Source organism: Vigna radiata, chromosome 3 (assembly GCF_000741045.1).
Source record: "Vigna radiata var. radiata cultivar VC1973A chromosome 3, Vradiata_ver6, whole genome shotgun sequence".
Classification (NCBI taxonomy): Eukaryota; Viridiplantae; Streptophyta; class Magnoliopsida; order Fabales; family Fabaceae; genus Vigna; species Vigna radiata.
Window position 1 is genome coordinate 3,167,309 of NC_028353.1, and position 22,499 is coordinate 3,189,807.

General features: G+C 30.7%; 1 protein-coding gene across 4 annotated transcripts; it reads left to right on the forward strand.

Annotated features, from left to right (window-relative positions):
• The first annotated feature begins 10,580 nt into the window (after positions 1–10,580).
• LOC106757272 (villin-3) lies at positions 10,581–21,289 on the forward strand. 4 transcript variants are annotated; one of them, XM_014639906.2, is made up of 23 exons: positions 10,581–10,890; positions 12,492–12,589; positions 12,840–12,939; positions 13,362–13,430; positions 13,716–13,952; positions 14,038–14,215; positions 14,341–14,473; positions 14,943–15,102; positions 15,178–15,328; positions 15,418–15,518; positions 15,604–15,762; positions 16,113–16,181; positions 16,254–16,322; positions 16,411–16,548; positions 16,655–16,783; positions 17,330–17,477; positions 17,604–17,614; positions 17,749–17,889; positions 17,969–18,094; positions 18,739–18,801; positions 19,229–19,333; positions 19,813–20,328; positions 20,745–21,289. In XM_014639906.2, the coding sequence occupies exons 2-23, from the start codon at positions 12,534–12,536 to the stop codon at positions 20,856–20,858; spliced, it is 2,973 nt and encodes a 990-aa protein (XP_014495392.1). In that variant the 5' UTR covers positions 10,581–10,890; positions 12,492–12,533; the 3' UTR covers positions 20,859–21,289. The 4 variants fall into 4 exon arrangements, with proteins under 4 accessions (XP_014495392.1, XP_014495391.1, XP_014495393.1 ...); XM_014639905.2 differs by having other exon boundaries at positions 12,499–12,589; XM_014639907.2 differs by lacking the exon at positions 10,581–10,890 and adding an exon at positions 10,902–11,030.
• The last annotated feature ends 1,210 nt before the right edge of the window (positions 21,290–22,499 follow it).

The following is a 22,499-nucleotide window of genomic DNA, read 5'->3' on the forward strand; positions in this document are numbered from 1 at the left end:
TACATAGAGAGTACAAATACTCAAGGAAGCAAGTGCAAAGCTTTCATTGTTGTATTTTTTTTTCATGTGGTTTTTTGTCCATTGCTTTAGAAAAAGTTATGTAGTAGCTAGGGAGAAGAAGTTCTTGCTTTTTGGTGTTATTAAGCTAAAAATAAAAAGGGTTAGTTTTTTATTTATTGCCAATAATTTTTTCCACCAGATTTTTCAATTATACATTTGATTCATCTCTAACATAAACAAAGAAACTCAGAGAAAAACGCAAAATATTGTTAGACATAAACTAATATAGGGATTTTTTTGTCATCAACTCTCTTTTGACCTCTTTTTCTTTTAAGAAAAGACTTTTACCACTCTCTTACTTTTCAACTTTACTCACCTTTTTTCTTGGGTTTTCTCTCCCACTTTTGTTTTTTCTCTTTCTTCTTTTCTCGCTTTCTTTTAACTCTCATTTTCATTTGGTTCCCATGAACATCTCTAGGTAAAAAGAAACCTCTTTAAGTGATAAAGGTGTTCATGACACCTTTTTCTCTTTAAACAAAAAAGAATACTGGTTGGTTAAGCTATCATGCGTCATCTTTCTATCATATTGTCAAGGCTTCCCCAACAACAAATGACTCGCCTCTATAGGTATCACATCACACATCACCTCATCTACATACTTACCTATAATGAAAACGATACTCACTTGCTTATTCACCATTAACTCTCCATCCCCACTTGGGTATTGCAAGGCACAAGGATTAAGGTGTATAGATGTCTCCAACCCAAGCTTCTCCACCAACCTTATACTTGCTACATTTGTACTTTTTCTTAGGGTCTTATCCTCCTCCCTACTTACATTTCCCATCAACCTTCTAACCATTAAAAGATCTCCCCCCAAAGGTGCTATCTCACACTTCTTTTCCTCCTCCTCGCTACTAGATAGATCAAAAGACTCACTAGATGATTATTTACTAATGGTCTCCCTATTTTCCAACAAATATCATAGTTCTCTTGTAAGGAAATTAAGATGTTATATGTCTCTTTCCCATATATTTAAAATATTTGATAGAACTAGAATGTGAAGAAGAAGTAATAGGTTGAGAAGTTATTTTACCACTTGAAAACTTCTTCTCTTTAGATTTAGTAGCTGTAAAAGTAGTTCCTACCTTATGAGATTTATGTGTATCATTCCTTGAAGTGATGATTTCTTGTAGAAGCTTATTCTTTTGAATTGTTGTTCCACCCTAGTTGCTTGGTGAGTGAGATCCTCCAAAGTGTTGTAATGGTGCATCTCCACTACATTTTGAATCTTTTTATTCAATCAATTATAAAATCTAGCCATTGTAGTTAAAGTCGTTTCCCCCACTTCTACTTTCATTAATGTGACCTCTACCCCTTGAACATACTCTTCAACACTCTTATTTCCTTGTGTAAGCCTTTGTAGCTTGTTGAATGTCTCCTTTTTGTAATAAGGAAACTCAAATCTCTCCTGTAAGGCTTACTTCTCCTCCTAACCATGTCCATGATGATTTGATTTCACCAATTTATACCACAGCCTTCAAACTCCAAAGCTCCCATAAGTACATTATCGTCCTCTTTATAATCATAGGAGTTGAAGATCTGGTCAAACTTCATCTCCCATGCAAGATAGGCTCCTAAATCATTAGCTTCATTAAACTTAGGAATTTTAATCTTCCTTAACATCTTATCTCTCTTAGGGGTATGGTTTCCCATCTCCTCATGATCTCTGCCTCTTCTTGGTCTATAACCATGCTTCTCTTCATCATGATAATAGGAATGAGTTGAATCATCACGTCTTTCTATCCTTCTCTCTACTTCCTCCAATCTCACATTAACATCTTCATTAGTCCTTTGGAGCCTTTCAAACTACACTGAAGTGTTCTGTTGCATTTGAGCATTTGTAAGTTGAGTTTTTCAAGTGCAACCATAATTATTGCAGTCTTAGGTGAACGAGGATCACTATTTGGTGAATAAGCCATATCTTGCAAGAAAGGTTAGTACACGAGGATCACTATTTGGTGAATAAGCCATATCTTGCAAGAAAGGTTAGTACAAAATAGCACGAATAGATTTAGGACCTTATAACTCTTCTCAGTGTTTCACTAAAAAAGTTTACTTGTGTATCATATTTATAGGCACTTTTTCGAAAGTACTCTCTTGTCTTTTCCACTCAAATTCCCTTTAGTGCTTAGTAAAGAACTTTATTATCTTAAGTAAAGAGTGATAATCAATGTGAGAAGTGTTAAGAAATTTAAATCTTGATTCAAAATATTAAAGATAAACAAAACTCTAGACAAAATAATAAACCTAGAAAAAAATAGGACTACCGAATATAGTCAATTGAAATAACATAAAAACTTTAAGAACAAGACTCAATGCAAAACAACAATCAAACAAATTATAAACAAATAGTGTAACAAAATAGTTGTATTAAACTCTTCAATTTTCTTTTTTCTTTCTGGGTCTTTATTTTTTTTTTTCTTTTCTTTTGTACTTGAATCTACTAATCTTTCTTTTCTTTTTTAATATGGTAGTTCAAACACATAAACACACAAAGCTGCAGACAAGATCTTGTTGAGCCAACTTAGTCTATTAGGCAAGATTAACAAACTAATTTCTTTTGTTTCGTTGGGTGAAAGTCACAATCTGACTTTTTTTATTGGATGACTTCTTGTTTGTTGGATGAGAGCATTTGATAAAATCTAAAAATATTATTCAAACACCAAAAACATATTTAATTCTTTATTTTTTATTTATTTCTACTGCTTAATGTTAGCTAAACCCACACATTAATGTATTTATTTTTTTTATTTATTTTTCTTACTTAGAGTGACCTAAACACATGTTTATATTAATAAAAAAAATACTTTTTTATCATTGACTTGGTACATTCATTTTTTTTTTCATTACTTTACATCAAGTTAGAATGAACTTAGCCCATTCTATTTTTTATATTTTATTTTGTATTATTTTAGGGTTGGCTTCACAGACTTTAATAACATGTTTTTGCCAGCGCTATTTTACGGTAGTTAATACTCATTCTTGTAGTGGTTAGATATGAATTAATATATCACAAGCAAATAAACTAACAAAAATATAAATTAATATATGAGATCAATCCGTAATAAAAAATAAATTAAATAAAAATATGAGTGAAATCAATTAAGTAACGTAATTAATAAAAAATAATAAATAATAAAAAATAAATTAAATGACATAAATATAAATTTAATATATAAGTAAAGATAAATTAAATTAAAAATATAAAAGAGTTCCAGGTAAGTGGTTGTTTATAATATTTAATGAGGGAAAACTGAAGAATGCTTTTATAGTTTGATATGTAGTGGTGCAAAGGGTCTTATAGTTGGAAAGTTTGATGCTGTCTCAACGAGAAAGGCATAAAATATTACCGAATGAATAAAGTATTCTCCCGTTTTGCTTAATTAATTTACTGATAAAAGAAATGCATAATAAGGATAAAAGCACTTCAAGAAACTCATTTCTCTTTTCTCAATGTTTCTGTTCACATCACAACAGTAAATATCACATACATAACACAAAAAGGAAAAAATAAACTTATAATGATTTATCCTTTAATCTAAAAGTATACTTACATTTTAACTTAAATATCTTCTGATGAAATATATATAATAATGAAAAACCAAATAAATAATAATAAAAAAAACATATTTTATTTGCATTATTCTGCATGAGGTAAGAGTTATGGACAGTGTAGGCCATTGTTGCTATTTGGAAGAAAGCAAAAATGGCACAATCCACATGATCTGCTGAGTTAGTGCTCTCTTAAAGCTGACTTCCTTGTCATCAACAAAATATTCATTCATGCTTAAATTTTTTTACAGGAAAAGTTTTTTTTTTTTTTTTTATAATGAGAAATCAATTTTATTTTTCTAATTATAATTTTTAATGTTTATTCATAGAATTTTCCTACAAATTTTGTGTAGATTTTAATCAAAATTTTGAAACGTTTTTAAATTTTTTAAAACATCACACTATTGAAAAATTCTAATTAATAGTGATAAGATATTGATTCATCGATTTTAGTACATGGATTATTATTATTTTGTATTTGATTTATAAAATTTTTGGTGTGTTTAATAGGATAGTAAATGAATTTTGGATAATAAAAAAATAAGTTATGAACATCACATTAAATAAACTATGAAAATTTGAGTAAATGTGTTTAATTTAAACTATGAAAGTATAAATATGTGGTGGTGGAAAATTGTTGAAACAAATAAATTAGTTATGAAAGAAATATTGATAAATTAGTTATGTAAGAAATATTGACATTCTAACATTATATGAAGGCATTAAAGAACAATTGACCTATAAGAAAAGTGACGAATGAGAGTGACCTTGATGATGATGTTATAGTGAAGTTATTATTGGTGTTTGAAGAATGGAATGTATTTGATGTTTTTATATAATATGTTTGATTGATAACTTAATTAGAGACATGCTTAAAGTGTTAGTCTTTATGGTGTGTGAAGAGTAGAGTTGAGAGAATGTGTTGAATAATGTAGTATTGGATGTGGTATGATATTTATTTTTTTTAAGAAAGTAGTAGGTTTATGTGATTGTTAGAACGTTGTGAAATTCTTTTTATTAGAAATGATTTATATGTTACTAAATAGTTTCTTGTATATCACAAATTATGTTTATGATTATGTTGAGTTATGCTTCATGGTGTGTATGAATAACTATGAAGATTTGGTGTGTTCATATTGTCAAATTAGTTATTTTTAAGAAGAAATGCTAATCTAAGGTAAGTCCAAGTGTATTGAAGGAGATTTCTATGTGGGATTATCCTTATTCTACTAGTGTCTAACTCACATAGAGAAAGATAACTAGGGAGCAAAAGTTGAATGAGTCTTCACTTGAGAGATGTTATGATATGAAAGAAGATCATACTTAGGCAACTAGTGTAGTTAACCCTCTTAGTACTAGATGAAATGTATGAGTTACACATGATAAAAAGTTATAAAGAAGGAAGATAGATAGAGAGTTTCACCCGTCCATTTAATACATTAGTCTTCCAAAAAAGTAAGTCTAAGTATTATACTTTTTAGTTTGATGCTTAGACCTAGTTAAGGGGTTTTTCATTTTATACATCTTAAGGATTTATTTTGACAACATTTTGTGAAAAGTATAGGATTTTCAAATTGGAATTTGTTTTTGTAATAATTAGTTTACCCTTTCAATTTTGTGTATTAATCGTATTTAAAATACGAAAACATATATAAGAGCAGATGATGTTTATAGATATGAAACCGGAACACGACAGTGAACAAGGAGTTTTGAAATATATTATATGTTGCTTTTTTGAAATGAAAATATATCAAACAGTATAAACAAATTAAATACTATCATAAAAGGTGTTTAAAACATTAAATAAACCTAACAAAATTTAATTAAAAGAACTAAATTTAAATATTTATAAAATTGAAGACTAAATTAGGTCCAAAAAAAAGACTATTTCACTTAAGAAACTAAAACTATATTTAACTCATTATTGATATTACTAAGTTATAATATGACGTATAATTATTACGTGGATGCTTTAAAAAAAATAGAACTGTTACACACACTATTTTAGAAATTTATTTTTTCAAGGATATTCGCAAACTTTGTTTTGTTATATTATAACATCTATTTCTTTGATCTAATTTTAATTTTTTTTAATTGTTATGTTAGTGAATTAACAATTAGTTTGATTTGTTTCACAATAACTGAAAAACCAAATCCAGTTATTAAAATTGATGGTTTTTAAATATTAGTATCTCATTAAGTTTTTCTTTTATATGTGTTTCAAATAATTTGTGCAATCCTAAACCCACCAAGCACCAATAATGCTCATATACTATATGAAATGAGAAAGTTTAATGATATATAAAACTATTATAAATTCATTGTGTTTAAATTTTGAATAAAAGAGGTGTAGTAATCTTTTGCTTATATTATATTTGTTAATTAGTTAATGTCGAATTCTCCAAATATATATTTCAAAGAGCCAACAATGCTGACCCACCAAACTCTATAAATATTAATATTATAAATAAGTATTATTATAACAAACATTGTATATCATTAGAGATACCTTTCACGCTATATATTAATTTCTTACTATAATTAGTATTCATGATTGCCGTCTAACCACGATGAGAGAGATATGTTGCACGCATGTCATAGGAATGTTTAAGAAAATGTTTGTAAAAAGGTGGTAAATAAAAATTATATTTATAATTAAGTTTTTTTATTAATAAAATAATTGAATATAATTATTTAACCTATTATCAGTCTAAAACTATTTTTTAAAATATTTACATAGTTTCTATTAAACATGTAAGAGGATTTGAATGCAATTGAAAGTATTGAATTAACATGGGTATGTAAATTAATTATATGAATTATGTTAATATTGAACTGCAATGTAATAAATAAGTTGATAAATATTTCATCTTTTGGTTAAGAATCTTTGTCCTGCACTTTTGCTCCATAAAAAAAATTTATATTAATTAATGATGTTATCAAATAGACGTAGATCTTGGTCTATGGAACTTTTTTTTAGGATGTTATACTTTGTTTCTCTAATTTAAATGAGTTTAAGTCGAATTAGACATTATATTTATAGTGGATCCATTTTATAAAATATTAACTATATTTAAAAATAAAAAATATTAATATATATATATATATATATATATATATATAAATTAAATACACACTTATCTTATATATAATAAAATTAAAATTAATTTTATTTATATAATTTACATTTTACAAGTATATATTTTAATTTTGATTTTTTAGATAAAATTACTCTTTTTCATTTTTTTACTTCTTATCAAATTAAAATAATTTGTTAAATCAAACTTAAAAATCACACTATTTAAAATAGTAATATTTCTTAATTATAAAAACATAGTTTTTATTACCTTTTTCAATTAATTATCTTCACAATTATGAAAAATAAATGAATAAGGAAAAAGTTAAATTGTTTTTTTTTTCATTATTGTAATAGTTTTTTAAAATCACTCTGTTGTTGGATGATCTTAATTTAATTTTCAGTGTAATATTTTTAACCAATCAAATTTTGGATGACGATTTTGGTACATGAACAAGGCATATTTGTCATTCTTACTCATGCCCGTATTACTTATGTCAAAAGGTCAATTTTAACTTGTGACAAGTTATTCTTTATTTATGTTAATTTTTTTTAAAAAAATTATTTAAATTAAAAAAGGGGATAAAACTTAAAAAAAAAAAAATCCAAATAATAAAACCAAGGTAGTAAGCGAGTCTCACGTGACTTCTTGCTACTTTCTCACTTACTTTTCTTTTAATTCCAAATTACTTTACTGCAATTATCTCGTGATTTCTTGTTCCAAGTCAAACTTAACACTTTCACATGATCATGTGCTTCCTCTGTAAGCATAATCATAAGAGGACAGAAAAAAAAAGATATATATATATATATATATATATATATATATATATATATATATTAGTAGGAGAATTTTACTTCAAAAAAGTATAGTATTTTTTTTCTACTACATTTCCTTAAGGTAATTTGGTTAATTGGTTTGACAAATCTTTCCGTATAATTAAAATTTAATATATATGTTTTATATATATATATATATATATATATATATATATATATATATATATATATATATATATATATATATATATATATATATATATAGTTCTAAGGTCATACACTATTTTCATTGAAATTAATTTTAAGAAGATAGATGGACCTAAAAAGTAATAGAAATGGGAGCAAAAAGTTTGTTGACATTGCCAACCAATGTGTTATTGACATTTGACAATACAAGATTATCTACCTTTCCTTAATTTGGTTGTCCTTTAATTAGTTTTCTCACTATTTCAATTTCATGATTGATGACCTGTTTTCTGGTTTGTCCAACATGAACAAATTTTATGGATTTAAATAATAATTAATTATATAATTAAACACTGTTTAGTCAATACACATCAAATTACTTTATGACTTTATCTGATGTATTCCTTTTAACATAAAGAGCTACATTCTTTGACCCCATTTGATTTTAGTGCTCTCATGAGGCATCTTTCCCAACTTCATGGTAGACCCTTCATCTTTTCTTCTTCTTCATCCTTTTTCCCAATATCCTCAAATTTCTTTTATTTTTTTAATCCTTTACAAATAAATAAAAATAAAATTTTTACTATCTTTTTACATCTCTTAACTTTAAAATAAAGTATTATTGTCTATTAACATTTTTTTTCTTTTATCACTAAATAAAAACATCCATCCACCAATGATGTTCCAACTAATAGTTTGTCTCTTTATCTAAAAATCTAATGATATAATTAGTGTAACTTTTTTTCTAAGTATTTTTTATTACACATTAACTAGTATGATGTTATCAAACTATTTTTTAGATGACTTGATCACTATTAATTGATATGAAACTGAAAATATTGATTAAAAGGAACAAAAAAATGGTATAGTAATAAAACAAAACTAATAGCAATCTTAAAAGTTAATGACTATTAATTAGCATGTCCTTTGAAAGGTAGGTCATTAACTTCTCTTCATGAACAATTGATCTAATCCTATTCAATAATTCAGAATGAAAAAATTAATAAATTTATATGCACTCATCTAATAAAACTTTCCTTTACTATGCAACATATTAATTAATAAATCGAAAAGTTTCATATTAGATGACCCAATCTGTAAAAGATGAAATACATGAGAATTTAATTGAGTAGGTTTATTAGGTTTAAGAAACCTACCACACTTATTGAATTTGAAGGTTGTTTTGACACCTCTTTTATTTTTACCAACGTTGAAGGTATTGATTGTTGATTGAACAATTAGTTTCATTTAATTTGATGATGATGAGATTATTTATAAATTCTGAGGACAGACAAATGTGAGTCCTATTGGGTGAGTGTTGGACCATGTTGCTTCTTTCGGCACTCCAATGCTTTATATGCAAAATTAGATAGACAATTACATGTCACAACAAACTAAACCTTCTATCTTACCTTTATTGTAAGTATGCATCATTATTCTATTTTAGGAAACTGAAATTAATTTTTCTTTTTTTTTTTCATCTTTCAAATATCTTATTAAATTTTAACTCGATGTTATAAAATCAACTCTAATCATATAATCAACACCTCCTCATCTAAAATATAAAAAATAGAGTTGTCAAAATGGGTTACAATCCACGACCTAGTTCAGTCCATTTTGGATTCGGACCGAGTTGGTTTGAAAAAAATGTATTTTTATATGCGGGTCAGATTTCAATCCGGCTCACTTAAACCTGGTTCATTCGGGCTGAACTCGTGGTGGGCAGATTGACCCATCAACCCACCTACCTAATTTTATTTTATTAAAATTTAATTTTAATTTTATAAAAAATATTTATTATTTTTTTTTGCTTGAAAAAATTATTTAAGTTTCTTATTTTCAAAACTAATTAAACACTCCATGTTGAGAGTGAAATATGTTTAAATTTAAATTATAGAAAGTTTGTAATTTTATTTTATTTAAAAAAATTGTAATTAAGTGAGCCAGTAAGTCAACCCGTGATGGGTCAGGTCGGATTCAAATTTTTCTGAGTTGCTAATAAATGAATCAGGTTGAATTGACTCACTAAAAGATCAATCCGTAATAGATCGAGCCAAATGATCTATTTTGACAAAGTTAATAAAAAGTAAAAACAAAAGAAAACTTGATAAGAATTGATATAATAAGTTCAATTAATCTACACTAAGATATATCATATTAAAAAAATGAAAATCTGATTTAATATTATAAAATCCAGGTTGGTGAAAATTTAAATCTACTTATAATATATTATAATTTGGCAAAGTAATAGTGGAATCTCCATTATCTTTCATTTAATATGTCTTGGACATTTATATTTAATTGGGTTGTTCTAATTAAATTAGCATTCAAATTTTTGCCATCAATTTTTCGTATCAACCGTTCCTAAAATTTGATTGGGAAATTTATCATCTCAAAAACCTTGCCAGCTAAAGAAAACTGACCAAACCAGTTCAAAACCAATAAAAGTAGAAGTGAATTAGTCAGAGTTATTGCTTTCTTTTTAATCGAATTAATGATATACCTTTTGAAGCAAATGAAGATTGAGTATGAAGTTTAAGGACCTACACATAAAATGATTTACAAGTTTTTAACTTTTACATATGTATGTTGTAAACTTGAATCCTCAACTAAATATCTTAAGTTTTACTCCTTTTATCTATTTTTATTTCATTCTAATATTACGTATACTTTACAGTAATTGGATAAATGGTGAATGAGAATAGATATGGAAAGAGAATGAGAGAAGAAAGGAAAATCCAAAAAAGAGTCCAGGTAAGCAACTAGAAGGCCAAAACTAGCAGTTGCAGGAATCTTTACCTTAAAATAACGACTTTCTTTCATGCGTCTAATGTAATAATAATAAAAAAAAAAACATTTCTTTTACACACTGAAATTTCCTTGTTTGGTTTTCTTTTCTTTTCTCTCATTCCTTTCACCAACTTGGCCTTGGCCTTGGCCTTTCATGTCATCATACTTTCATTTTCTTCGTCGTCATAATTCATCCATACCCTTCTCTCTGCAACTCTCAATTCTTGCAAATCTCAAAAGGCTATAAGGAAAAAAGTTAGAGAGAGAAGGGCACTCAGTCTCTCACTCTCTCACAGGCACAGCAATAATTCACTTTTCTTTCCAACAAGTCTCTTCTTCTCTCTCTTTATTGCCAGCTCAAAACCTTGTCCTCCCCATACCTTGTTTCTTCTTATCTCTCTCACACACACTAACCAAACCATCATCACGCATTGAGATCTCAGGTACGTCCATTTCCTCTCATCACTCACTCTTTCTCTTCTTATACCCTTCTTATCTCACAATGCTCTTTCTCATCCTTCATCTCATACTTTTTTTCTCATTCACTGTCTTGCCTGCTGATCTGGCTCGGCCCCATATTCTGGTAATTAACTTTGATCGCTTCTTCTTCTTTTTTCCTTTTGTTTTGCTGATCACTCAGGTTTTTGATCTGTTGGGCACCCCTCCTTTTTATACTTTTTACCTCTTTGATCATCTATCTCATTCTTCTTTTGCTGATCTCACCACTTCTCTGTTGATGTGCATTGCTTTTTGTTTTGTTAATCAAGCTTTGATCAACTCTTGTCTTTTTTGTTAGATTTTAATTGATCAGATAAATGGCTAAATGAGTACTAGATCTTAGTAGTCATCTTTGTGGCAACAAATCAAGTTGATCCCCTACATTATGATCCAGAATTCTTCATTTCTTTCGGCTTAGTTGCAGTGTTTGGTGTTTAATTGTCAGCTCAGAATCAGATCAAGTGTGTACTCTAAATCCCTTGATCTTTAGTAAAAACAATTAAGTGAACGACTCTTATCCAGTGCATAGCTATGGCGATCGTGAACTATGTTTCTGATCTTAGATACCTTGGATTTCAGAAACTGAAATTCGGAATGCTGAATCTATTTGGTTATTAATGACTCGGACTTGATTTGAAACACGTTATGTGAAGGAGCAAGCCGTGAAAGAGCAATATATTGGCTGAACTCTTTGCAGCAATTCACATGTAGAGTGCTTCAATCTGATAGTGCTGCTGCCAGTTTGCAGTACCCACCTAAATGGAGTAGTGAACAATGTGACAAGTTGGATTTAATCAATAAACAGCGGATATTTATCTCACTCAGAAGGGCTGTGCTAGAAGATCTTCTGGAGAATGTAAAATGGAAGGAGAAATTCATATTTCTCTCGTAATTGTGAGAGAAGAGTACTCAAAAATTGAAACAAGATATCTCGTGCCTTGAGAGCATTAGTATTCAGATTCATTGTATAGGCTGGAGTCTAACCAAACCATGTAATCATAGTAATTTAGAAATTGTATACTGTCATGATACTAAATAGAATGTCAGGTTAAAGCCTTATATGATGCTAGTCCTGAAGTAGGCTAGCTCACAAATTTTATACCATAGATTCAGTGCATGTATAGTATGCAGCCTTAGTTTGATAGGACTGAAATATATGTTCCAGCAACTATACGTAAGTGTTTGAGTTGTGGATATGATTTTTCGAGTTATAACTCTACTTAAGTAGTTAGTTTTGCTTTCTTCTAATATACAACACAATGACACTGCTAAGTATATCCAATCAAACTTTACCTTCTGTTCTGTTAGCTGCTCCCATTTTGGTGGAATCAAATTATACTATTTCTTAACACCATGTCCCTTCTACTTTTAGAGTCACCAAACATAGAGTACAACAACCTATATCCTGTTCTAATGTATCTACTAAATGCCACTGAAATTGTTGCTGCTGCTGGTCTCCATGCTTGATAGTGATACTTAATTTTCTCTGCTAAAACATTCTTAACTCTGTTTTCTCTGATGCAGTGGATTACTTTGGAATTTGCAGGTGTTAGCTGAAAAGACGGTATTTTAGAAGGAAATTTCATCCATGTCTAGTGCTACAAAAGTTTTGGATCCAGCATTCCAGGGAGTTGGCCAAAAAGTGTATCCTTAAATAAAGGGGTGAATTCTAAAAGAAATCATGAAAAATAGAATTTTTTTTCATTTAAATATTGAATAAGAATTAAGTAAAAAGGCTACAAAAAGTTTAATAATAAAGAAAGAAAAAATAGTGCTAAGAGAACGACCAAGCATTTTGATCTGATTTTCGGTATAATCATTGCTGTTCAGGTTATATTGTTATATACTGAATGAATTATCTACTTGAGGGGTTTTAGACTTAACCTTTTCGTAGAGGAACTGAAATATGGAGGATTGAGAATTTTCAACCAGTTCCATTGCCCAGATCTGAATATGGGAAATTCTACATGGGAGATTCTTACATCATCTTGCAGGTGCAAGCTGTATCCAATATTATTATCTGCTATATTTTCATACATTACTCAAACTTATGACTCTGGTGATCCTAGAAGCTGAATGTTGTGGAAACAGTTAACATTTTTTGTTTGAGCACTCATAACATAATACCTTAAATTGTCTTTTAGTTCTTGGGAGATTGAAACAAATACCATGCTAGTTATGGTATTTCAACTCTATATCAAAGCATAGAGAAAGTATATGCTATCCACATAGGCCTAAAAAGNGTGACTCATTTCAATTTAATATTAGAGGAAGAGAATGAGGAAAGCCTTAAAGTTTAGCAGATTTTCAACTCGTACAGATGAAACTCTTCCAAACGGTCTTGTTACTGAGTAGAAAGATAGGTACATACTTTTCGTTTTAAACAATGGGGTATTCATTTTACGTTTATTTGCAGACAACACAAGGCAAAGGAGGGGCTTATTTTTATGATATTCACTTCTGGATTGGAAAGGATACAAGTCAGGTATGGTTGGACTTTCACCCTGCCACACTTCAAACTCTCTTATTCCATTCTGCTTCTCTTCATAGAACAAAGAGGTGACTAAAATGTTGGAACTTGTAATGTTAAGTTTTGTAATATAAGATACTGTTTCAAGTTTAGTGATTATGTTTCCTTACAGTTTTATTCTCTCTTTTTTCTCTGGTTTTAATATAGCTTTAGATGTGATGGTTCACAGTATGGAAAATCTGGAACCAATATATTTTTACAATAGAATAATCTCTATTGACATGGTGGTTTTCCTTACAGGATGAAGCTGGAACAGCAGCCATCAAAACTGTTGAACTTGATGCATCTCTTGGAGGACGTGCAGTGCAATACAGGGAAATTCAAGGGCATGAATCAGACAAATTTTTGTCATACTTTAAGCCATGTATAATACCATTAGAGGGTGGTGTCGCATCTGGATTTAAAAAACCTGAAGAAGAGGAGTTTGAAACACGTTTGTATGTATGCAGAGGAAAACGAGTTGTCAGAATAAAACAGGCACAGTTTTCTTTATTCGTGTACTTCATAAATTCAGTGCACACATTCATTGATTTAAAATGTCACACAAGTTTTCCTTATGCAGGTCCCTTTCGCACGGTCTTCGCTGAATCATGACGATGTGTTCATCCTAGATACTCAGAATAAGATTTATCAATTCAATGGTGCTAACTCCAATATCCAGGAAAGAGCCAAGGCTCTGGAAGTTATTCAGTTGTTGAAGGAAAAGTATCATGAAGGAAAATGCGATGTTGCAATTGTTGGTAAGGGCACAAGTCACTTGTTTTTGTATGACTTGCTGAGAAGCCTACCATGTGGTTTTGAATACTTGTTCTTCAAGTGGTATTTTGATTTTGTTTGTGACTGTAAGATGTATACCACATTGCAGATGATGGCAAGCTGGATACTGAGTCAGATTCAGGTGAATTCTGGGTTCTCTTTGGTGGTTTTGCTCCCATTGGGAAGAAGGTAATTGGTGAGGATGATATTGTCCCAGAGGCCATTCCTGCTCAACTTTATAGGTATAAGTCCATCAATCTTCCTGATTGCTGTAGAAAACTGTGTATTATACTTACATTTTAAAAAGGGCTGTTGGTCAACGATATCTTCTGGAATTTTTGTTCCTTTCATTTATGAATTTCATATCTTATCGTCTCCTTTCATAATGTCACCTTAGTGTAAAATTTGATCCACTGTTGCAGTTTAGGCAGCAGATGGGTTGCTGAGAGAAGATCATTCTATATTTTGTGTTGAATCCGAATGTATTCTCTTGAGACATCAGGAGATGCATATATTGATTAAAACTAGGTTTTTTGGAATTCTTCTATTTTTGTCTGAAGTTAATTATTTTCTGCTAAATATGCTATAACCTTAACCTTTCTTGTTTCAACCTTTTCTTTTCCTTAATACTTTTAGCAGTATAGATATTTCCTTTATAGTTCATGTTTTATGTTTCTTGATCTGAAGGATGTTGTGACCTTTTGTTTGTAGTATTGTTGATGGTGAGGTCAAGCCTGTAGAAGGTGAACTTTCAAAATCACTGTTAGAGAACTACAAATGCTATCTATTGGACTGTGGCGCTGAGGTATTTGTCTGGGTTGGCCGGGTAACACAAGTTGAAGAAAGAAAAGCAGCATGTCAAGCAGCTGAGGTAAATGCCATTGCAAAAATAATTTCTTCATAAGTTGGTTTGAAGTGGAGTCATTAAATTTACTAATATATTCAGGAGTTTGTTGCAAGTCAAAAAAGGCCAAAATCTACGAGGATTACCAGAATTATTCAAGGATATGAAACACATTCATTTAAGTCCAACTTTGACTCTTGGCCATCAGGGTCTGCAACTACCAGTGCTGATGAAGGAAGAGGAAAAGTTGCAGGTGAATATTATTTCTTCACACTTACAATTTGGCTTGGCCTTTTGTCCAATCATTAATGCTAACTATGAAAGGTGATTTTGCACTGTCAGCTTTGCTGAAACAACAAGGTATGGGTGTGAAAGGCGCGGCAAAAAGTACCCCAGTTGTTGAAGAAATTCCACCTTTGCTTGAAGGAGGCGGAAAGATGGAGGTGATTTTATAATTTTTTTTATTAGTTTCCCTGTATAATTAAACTAATGCTAGTGCACATGTGATATTGTTTAATGTGTTTCCAGGTATGGCAAATCAATGGAAGTGCTAAGACTCCATTACCTAAGGAAGATATTGGTAAATTCTATAGTGGAGATTGTTACATAGTGCTCTACACTTATCACTCTAGCGAGAGGAAGGAAGACTACTATTTGTGCAGTTGGTTTGGAAAAGACAGTGTTGAGGTATAAAGTTCACACGATCCCCAAAATAGATTATTTTTGTATGAAACACTCATAAATAGAATATATTTGTGCATCAGTGTATTGAGCTTCTTTCTACAGTTCAATATTTTAATATCTTAACCTAATAATCTTGATGGTGTTCTCTGACAACTTTATATCTTTCATGACTCGTGTCTTGGCACACTACGAATTTCTTACATGGAAATACATAGATTGGAACTTGCTCTTTTACTAATAATATTAATCCAGATCATTGTTTTCCATCTCCAAAACACGTGATATAACCATGTTTCTCTTTGTCTGCAAGAACATGATATAACAATGTGACTTGGTTATGTCCTATTTTTCAGGAGGACCAAAGGATGGCTATTCGATTGGCTACTACAATGTTCAACTCATTAAAGGGTAGACCTGTTCAGGTACCCTTAATGTGAATACCATGTCGGGGATGTTGCCTGGAAAATGTGTTTAATTGTGATAGTTTCTTGCAGGGTCGCATATTTGATGGTAAAGAGCCACCACAGTTTATTGCTCTTTTCCAACCAATGGTGGTCCTCAAGGTATCATTTGTCAAATCCAATGTTAATTTTATTGACATATGTAGATAGTGTGAGGTTAATTAGTTTAACTTAATTACGTCTGATTCAGGGAGGCTTGAGCTCTGGTTACAAAAAATTTATAGCAGATAAAGGCTTGCCAGATGAGACATACACAGCAGACAGTGTTGCACTTATTCGAATTTCAGGAACATCTCCTCATAATAATAAAGTGGTGCAAGTAGATGCAGTATGTCCCCATAAAAATTAAATTATTCACTTTTTGTCCACTGTGTTTATGTTGGTAGGGCTTCTCTTCTCTACTAGCTGATGGTAATTATGGTATTCTTGTTCAGATTGCAGCATCGTTGAATTCTACCGAATGTTTTGTTTTGCAATCTGGCTCAGCTGTTTTCACTTGGCATGGGAATCAATGCTCCCTAGAGCAGCAGCAGCTTGCAACAAAAGTTGCTGAATTTTTAAAGGTAAACCTTACTAAAACTTCTTTTCTGCTATCATTTTTGGAGGGGATTTTACCGTCTCCCTAGTAGTATTTCGCCATTTTTCTGCATATACTAAAAAACAAGGTTAACTTTTTCGAAGGGTATTAGCTCAAAGTTGTGTTTGTTCCACTGCATTATTCAAGTACACCATAATAGAAAGTTAAACCGTAACCAACTTGTTCAGTCTTAAATTATGATTCAAACAGAGTTTCCAGTTTCTGGCAACTAGGACAGATTTACTTATCAGGGAAGAAGCTCAATTCTTCTACACAAAGAAAGCAATTTTTTGGCAATGGCTTTCATATTTCTTTTCTTAAGCATTAGATACTTCAAGATAATGTAATTCAAATAATCTTTGGATGACTCTAATCTCGAGTTTATACCCTCTTGCCTCACTTGTAACAGGATAATATGCGCCTATGCCTCTGGCTATTTCTTTTTCATCTGTAAACTAATGATTTCATTTGACATTTAGATCAACAGCAGTAATTTAAGTTATTTGTTAACATATTGCACATCCATTTACAGCCAGGAGTTTCTCTAAAGCTTGCTAAAGAAGGAACAGAAACCTCAGCTTTCTGGTTTGCAGTTGGGGGAAAACAAAGTTATACCAGCAAAAAGGCCACTAATGACATTGTCCGAGACGCACATTTGTTCACTTTCTCTTTCAATAGAGGTACACCTATTTTCAAACAGTGTTTGTATAAATTTTGCTTCAAATAGCATATTCAATTACAGGTATTTGAATGTTCTGACCAACCACTAACTTTGTTTATATTTCCTTGCAACATGGTTGTACCAGGAAAATTGCAGGTGAGTTTGTGACTGCAACCTCATTATCTGAACTTTCATACTACTGCTAGGAAAATTGTAGGCAGTGAAACAGTAACTTGGGGGTTCTCTATCTCTTCTAATTTTTATTTTTATTTTTATATTGTACTCTCCAGGTGGAGGAGATTTACAACTTTTCCCAAGATGATTTGTTAACAGAGGATATCCTCATACTTGACACGCACGCCGAAGTTTTCGTTTGGATTGGTCAGTGTGTGGATCCAAAAGAAAAGCAAAATGCATTTGAAATTGCCCAGGTAAATATGTTCAATTGATTAGTGTTTTTCACTACCCATATTTCCTTTTACTTGATGTATACTATAATTTTTCCTTCAGAAATACATAGATAAGGCTGCATCTCTGGATGGACTATCTCCTCAAGTTCCACTATATAAAGTAACAGAAGGGAATGAACCGTGCTTTTTCACTGCATATTTTTCTTGGGATCATGCAAAAGCTTTGGTATGTGTTAAACCATCAGGGAACTCCATTTTTTTTTTGTTTCCCTCTGACACTTAGTAATCATTGTGGCCTGTAAAGTTGTATTTTTCTGAATGAGTGTGTTAATTGAATACAGTATAATTCTTTGCTAACAAACTGGTTTAGTAAAAACATACTGCACAAATATAGGGATGACAACAATTTTGAAGTCTTATAAAACAGATTTTTGGTTTTCAAACGAGTCAAATGGCATCATATGGTTCATGCAGCTGATCTCACCTAGTGAAACAAGGTTGTTGTTGTCTTTATTGTTGTATAATACAGATTCTATCCTTAAAATTAACCGTGGAAGCTCAGATTATAGGTACAAAACTGCTCCTCCAATGTACGAACCAGGTCTACTGAGTACTATTAGTGTATTTACTCATACGAAGTGTATGAGAAGTAAAAGTGAGTTCTAAAATTGCTATAATTTAACCCGAGGTTTAGAAGAAGACTAAAGTCCAAATTTTGGTCACCATAAATAGATTTTATAATACAGAAAACAAAGTGAAAAATGGCTACATTTTTGTAATTATTGATGAATATTAGAAAGAGAAACGAAAAGCATTACCTTTAACCAAACAAGCACTTGATTTGTTCGTTATCTTCCTGATGAAATGCAGGTTCCAGGGAACTCCTTCCAGAAAAAGGTGACATTACTCTTCGGGATTGGCCATGCTGTAGAGGTATAAACTTGACTTCCTAGTTTTCAGGAGAACATTGTTGCAGTTGAACCATGCAAAATCAGACAGTTTTTTTTAACATTAAAAAACAGTTGAAAGTGAACTTATATCATTAAAAATGTCTTAGATGCAATAAAGGAGATTCTTATTTCTTTGTAAAACGGCTTCTCAGTCTTTTCAAATTCAGGCTATTAGGCTGTCACAAACAAAGTAACTTAAAACATATAATATCTAATTATATTTGATTAAAATAGTCCTAAATTCTTACTTTTCTATATTTTTTTTTTCTTTCACCCCATTACTAATAAACCTGTGCTGAAGCAATGTTGTTGGTGTTAGGTTTAATATCTGAATTCATGACTGCAGGTATTAGTTTCTTGTTGCTTGTGCATTTTAATGCTTAACTGTGCTACACTATATCTACTGACAGGAAAAGTCTAATGGGTCCAGTCAAGGGGGACCAAGACAAAGAGCAGAAGCTTTGGCTGCCTTAAACAGCGCATTTAAGTCATCTCCTGAGGCAGCAGCTAGTGCGGTACACCCATTTGTTTTTGATGATTCACTATATTTTTTTCTTTACTTTTGCATTCCATGAAATTAAGGTTGTACAAACTCTAGGTTCAAATAATCTGTTCTTGCTGGATTTGGTTTTGCTCCCCTTGCCTTTTTGTTGTCACTGTTCTGGTTTAATGATATTTTTTTGGCTTGTTGGTGTAGTTGGGGTTGTTTATAGTTCTCCTTTGCACTAGTTTGCCTTTATCTAACTAAAAACTTAACCAAAACAAGATTCTCCTTATCAGAAAAGGTAGCATAGGATGTTTTTTTGTTTTTTGTTTTCCCTAGTTCCCTTCTACATCCTACATCATGTGTACTTTGACACAAACTCTTGGACATCCAATTACATGTGCTAAAAAGCCTACATGCATAAAGAAGCACTCATTTTTCTAATAACATTCTAAAGAAAAGAAAGAACTTGGTGCTTCTTTCTAACTTTTTCTACTCTGTCTGGCACAGGATAAGTTAAACGGGCTAAATCAAGGAGGGCCAAGACAAAGGGCTGAAGCCTTAGCAGCCTTAAACTCTGCATTTAATTCATCATCTGGAGCCAAAATTTATACACCTAGGTCTTCTGGAAGAAGTCAGGGATCACAGAGAGCAGCAGCAGTAGCTGCTCTTTCTTCAGTTCTTACTGCAGAAAAGAAGAAAACTTCACCCGAAACTTCTCCTGTGGCAAGCACCAGTCCTGTTGTGGAAAATAGTAACTTTGGTGAGAAACATGGCTCAATTCCAGATACTAAAAGTGAGAGTGCCCCTTCTGAAACGGATGTTGTTGAAGAAGTTGTTCCCCAAGTCAAGGAGACAGAAGAATCAGCCACTGAAACTGGCACAAACGGGGATTCAGAACCAAAACAAGAAAATGTGGATAATGGAGGAAATGACAGTGAAAATAATCAAAATGTCTTCAGTTATGAGCAACTAAAGACTAAATCTGGTAGTGTTGTGTCTGGAATTGATCTTAAACGGAGAGAGGTCAGTCTCGGTTTTCACATCATTAATTACTTTAATATGCTATTGCTAGTATGAAATTAGACAACGATCACCAAAGTTTCCCATAACTTTTATCAAACAATGAAGTACCCCAATACTATTAAATTTTCTATTATAATTGGCAGTCTCATTGATTTTATTAGATATTGAGGGGCATGTGTAATATATCAAAGGGTCTTGCTAACCAATACTTATTGATCAAGAAATCCAAAATAGAAAGTTTTATCAGAATTTCACTTTGAGAATGCATTGAAAATCACATCGAAGACACTTTGCAATGAAAAATATGTACTAGGCATTTGCCTATTTCAAATCCTCCAGGGAGGTGCATGATTAATTTTATCTCGTATACTTTGGCAAGATGTTAACATTTTCCTTTTCCACTTAATGTTGCTTAGGCATATCTGTCAGACAAAGAGTTCGAAACTGTATTTGGAATGAGCAAAGAGGCATTCACTAAGTTACCAAGATGGAAGCAAGACATGCTGAAAAGAAAAGTGGATCTGTTCTAGACTCAATACAATGAGCAACATACATGCTGCTATTGCATGCTAATATATATATAGCTTGAAATGCTCTTTTATCTGTTGGGTAGTGTGGTTTTTTTATGCATAGAACTTTGCTTTTTGCCCATAATGGACGTAGCTATATATGGTTAGTGTCCAAGTTTGAATGTGGCGCTGCCTTGGAGAGTGAGTTTTAGTTTTCTCCTTTGAAATTGAGCATGCCTCTTCTTCTTCCTCATATAGTGTTCACATATTATTGTAGCAATAAACACAGTGGACAGATTCTATTCTTTTATTTTGTCAAGTTTGTATTTCAAAAATTTGGCTTTTTGGTTTCTTTTTCCTTGTTGCCATTGGTTAGGGAGGCTGGTGTATGTATATGTATTGCATCTTATACTGAATCTCAATATAAAGAATGGAAATTTGTTTGTTTGTTATCTGTGGCTATGATCATATCAAGAATTCTGTACATGTGCTGTTTTTTGTCTTCTTATTTCACAATGGACAACAGGAATTGGACTTCTAATAAGCAATACAATCAATGAAACTATTTCTCAATTTTGCATATTTACAAGATATAATAACATTATATCTGATTAACAAACAATATGAATATATGTAGGTATTTTTGTTTTTAAAATATAATGACAGTATAATTAAATGCTATGAACTACTTTTCAACCTGTATAAAGTTAATTAATTTTACGTAGATTTAATTCTGGTAAAAGTATTTGTGTAATTTTAGAAGCCTTCATGGTAATTCCCTGAATTAGAAAGCTGTCTCTTCTGCAACAAAAGATAAGCAGTGGGAATGGTGAAGGATTGATGGTTCTCATAATGCTAATTCCTAAAACATTGAAAGCTAAAAAGGGGTTTGGTTTTTGATATCAACATCAGAAGTTTTGCAGAGAAGGGATCCAAAATGTTGATGTTGTTGATGATCAATAAATACACAGTCACTGTCATTCTTAAATTTTTTTAGGAGGAAGTAGGTGTGAATTTGCAGGTTCTGCTCTTCCAAACACCTTTAATTACCATTAATGTTCTTGGAATGCTTACTTTTAAAATTTTTTATATGAATTTCTCTGAATTTGCCATGTGGTGATTTGTGTTTTAAGGAGTTATACTTTTAGAAATCTTATAATTCAAATTGTCTTCTACACATATCCAACAATCTGTTTGGTTTATTTTTTATTTTCTAAATTTAAAATGCTTAAAATAGAAAATAAAAGAAAAAATAGATGTTGCAATTGGTTTGGAAATAATTTCTTGCATTTTTTTTAATGTAACTATTTTAGTTATAAAATACAGTGGTAATTTTATATATTGTATGAGCATGCAATGGTATATAATGCGTATATATTCTAAAAATATATATTGTTTTAATTTTATTATATATACAATTAAATAAATGAGAAATAGTAATTGAATTTAATAACAAAAAATTGTAATCACTATAACTGTTGGTGGCTAAATTTTTTTAAGTTAATAATTCATTTAAAAATCAAATTTTTAGTTACATAAAATAAGCACTATATATATTATTTTTATTTTGATATTAATATATTATAATAAATATTTTAAATAAATATGTAAAACTATTTAGTACATAATTATTAATATTTATGATATTTAAATGTAAAAAAA

Bases quoted from the DNA above. Each gene is read 5' to 3' on its own strand.
- LOC106757272 (XM_014639906.2), top strand. From the start codon at position 12,534: ATGTCTAGTGCTACAAAAGTTTTGGATCCAGCATTCCAGGGAGTTGGC. The intron at 16,323-16,410 runs GTATCATTTGTC...CGTCTGATTCAG, and splicing joins AACCAATGGTGGTCCTCAAG to GGAGGCTTGAGCTCTGGTTA. The intron at 16,784-17,329 runs GTAAACCTTACT...ATCCATTTACAG, and splicing joins AAGTTGCTGAATTTTTAAAG to CCAGGAGTTTCTCTAAAGCT.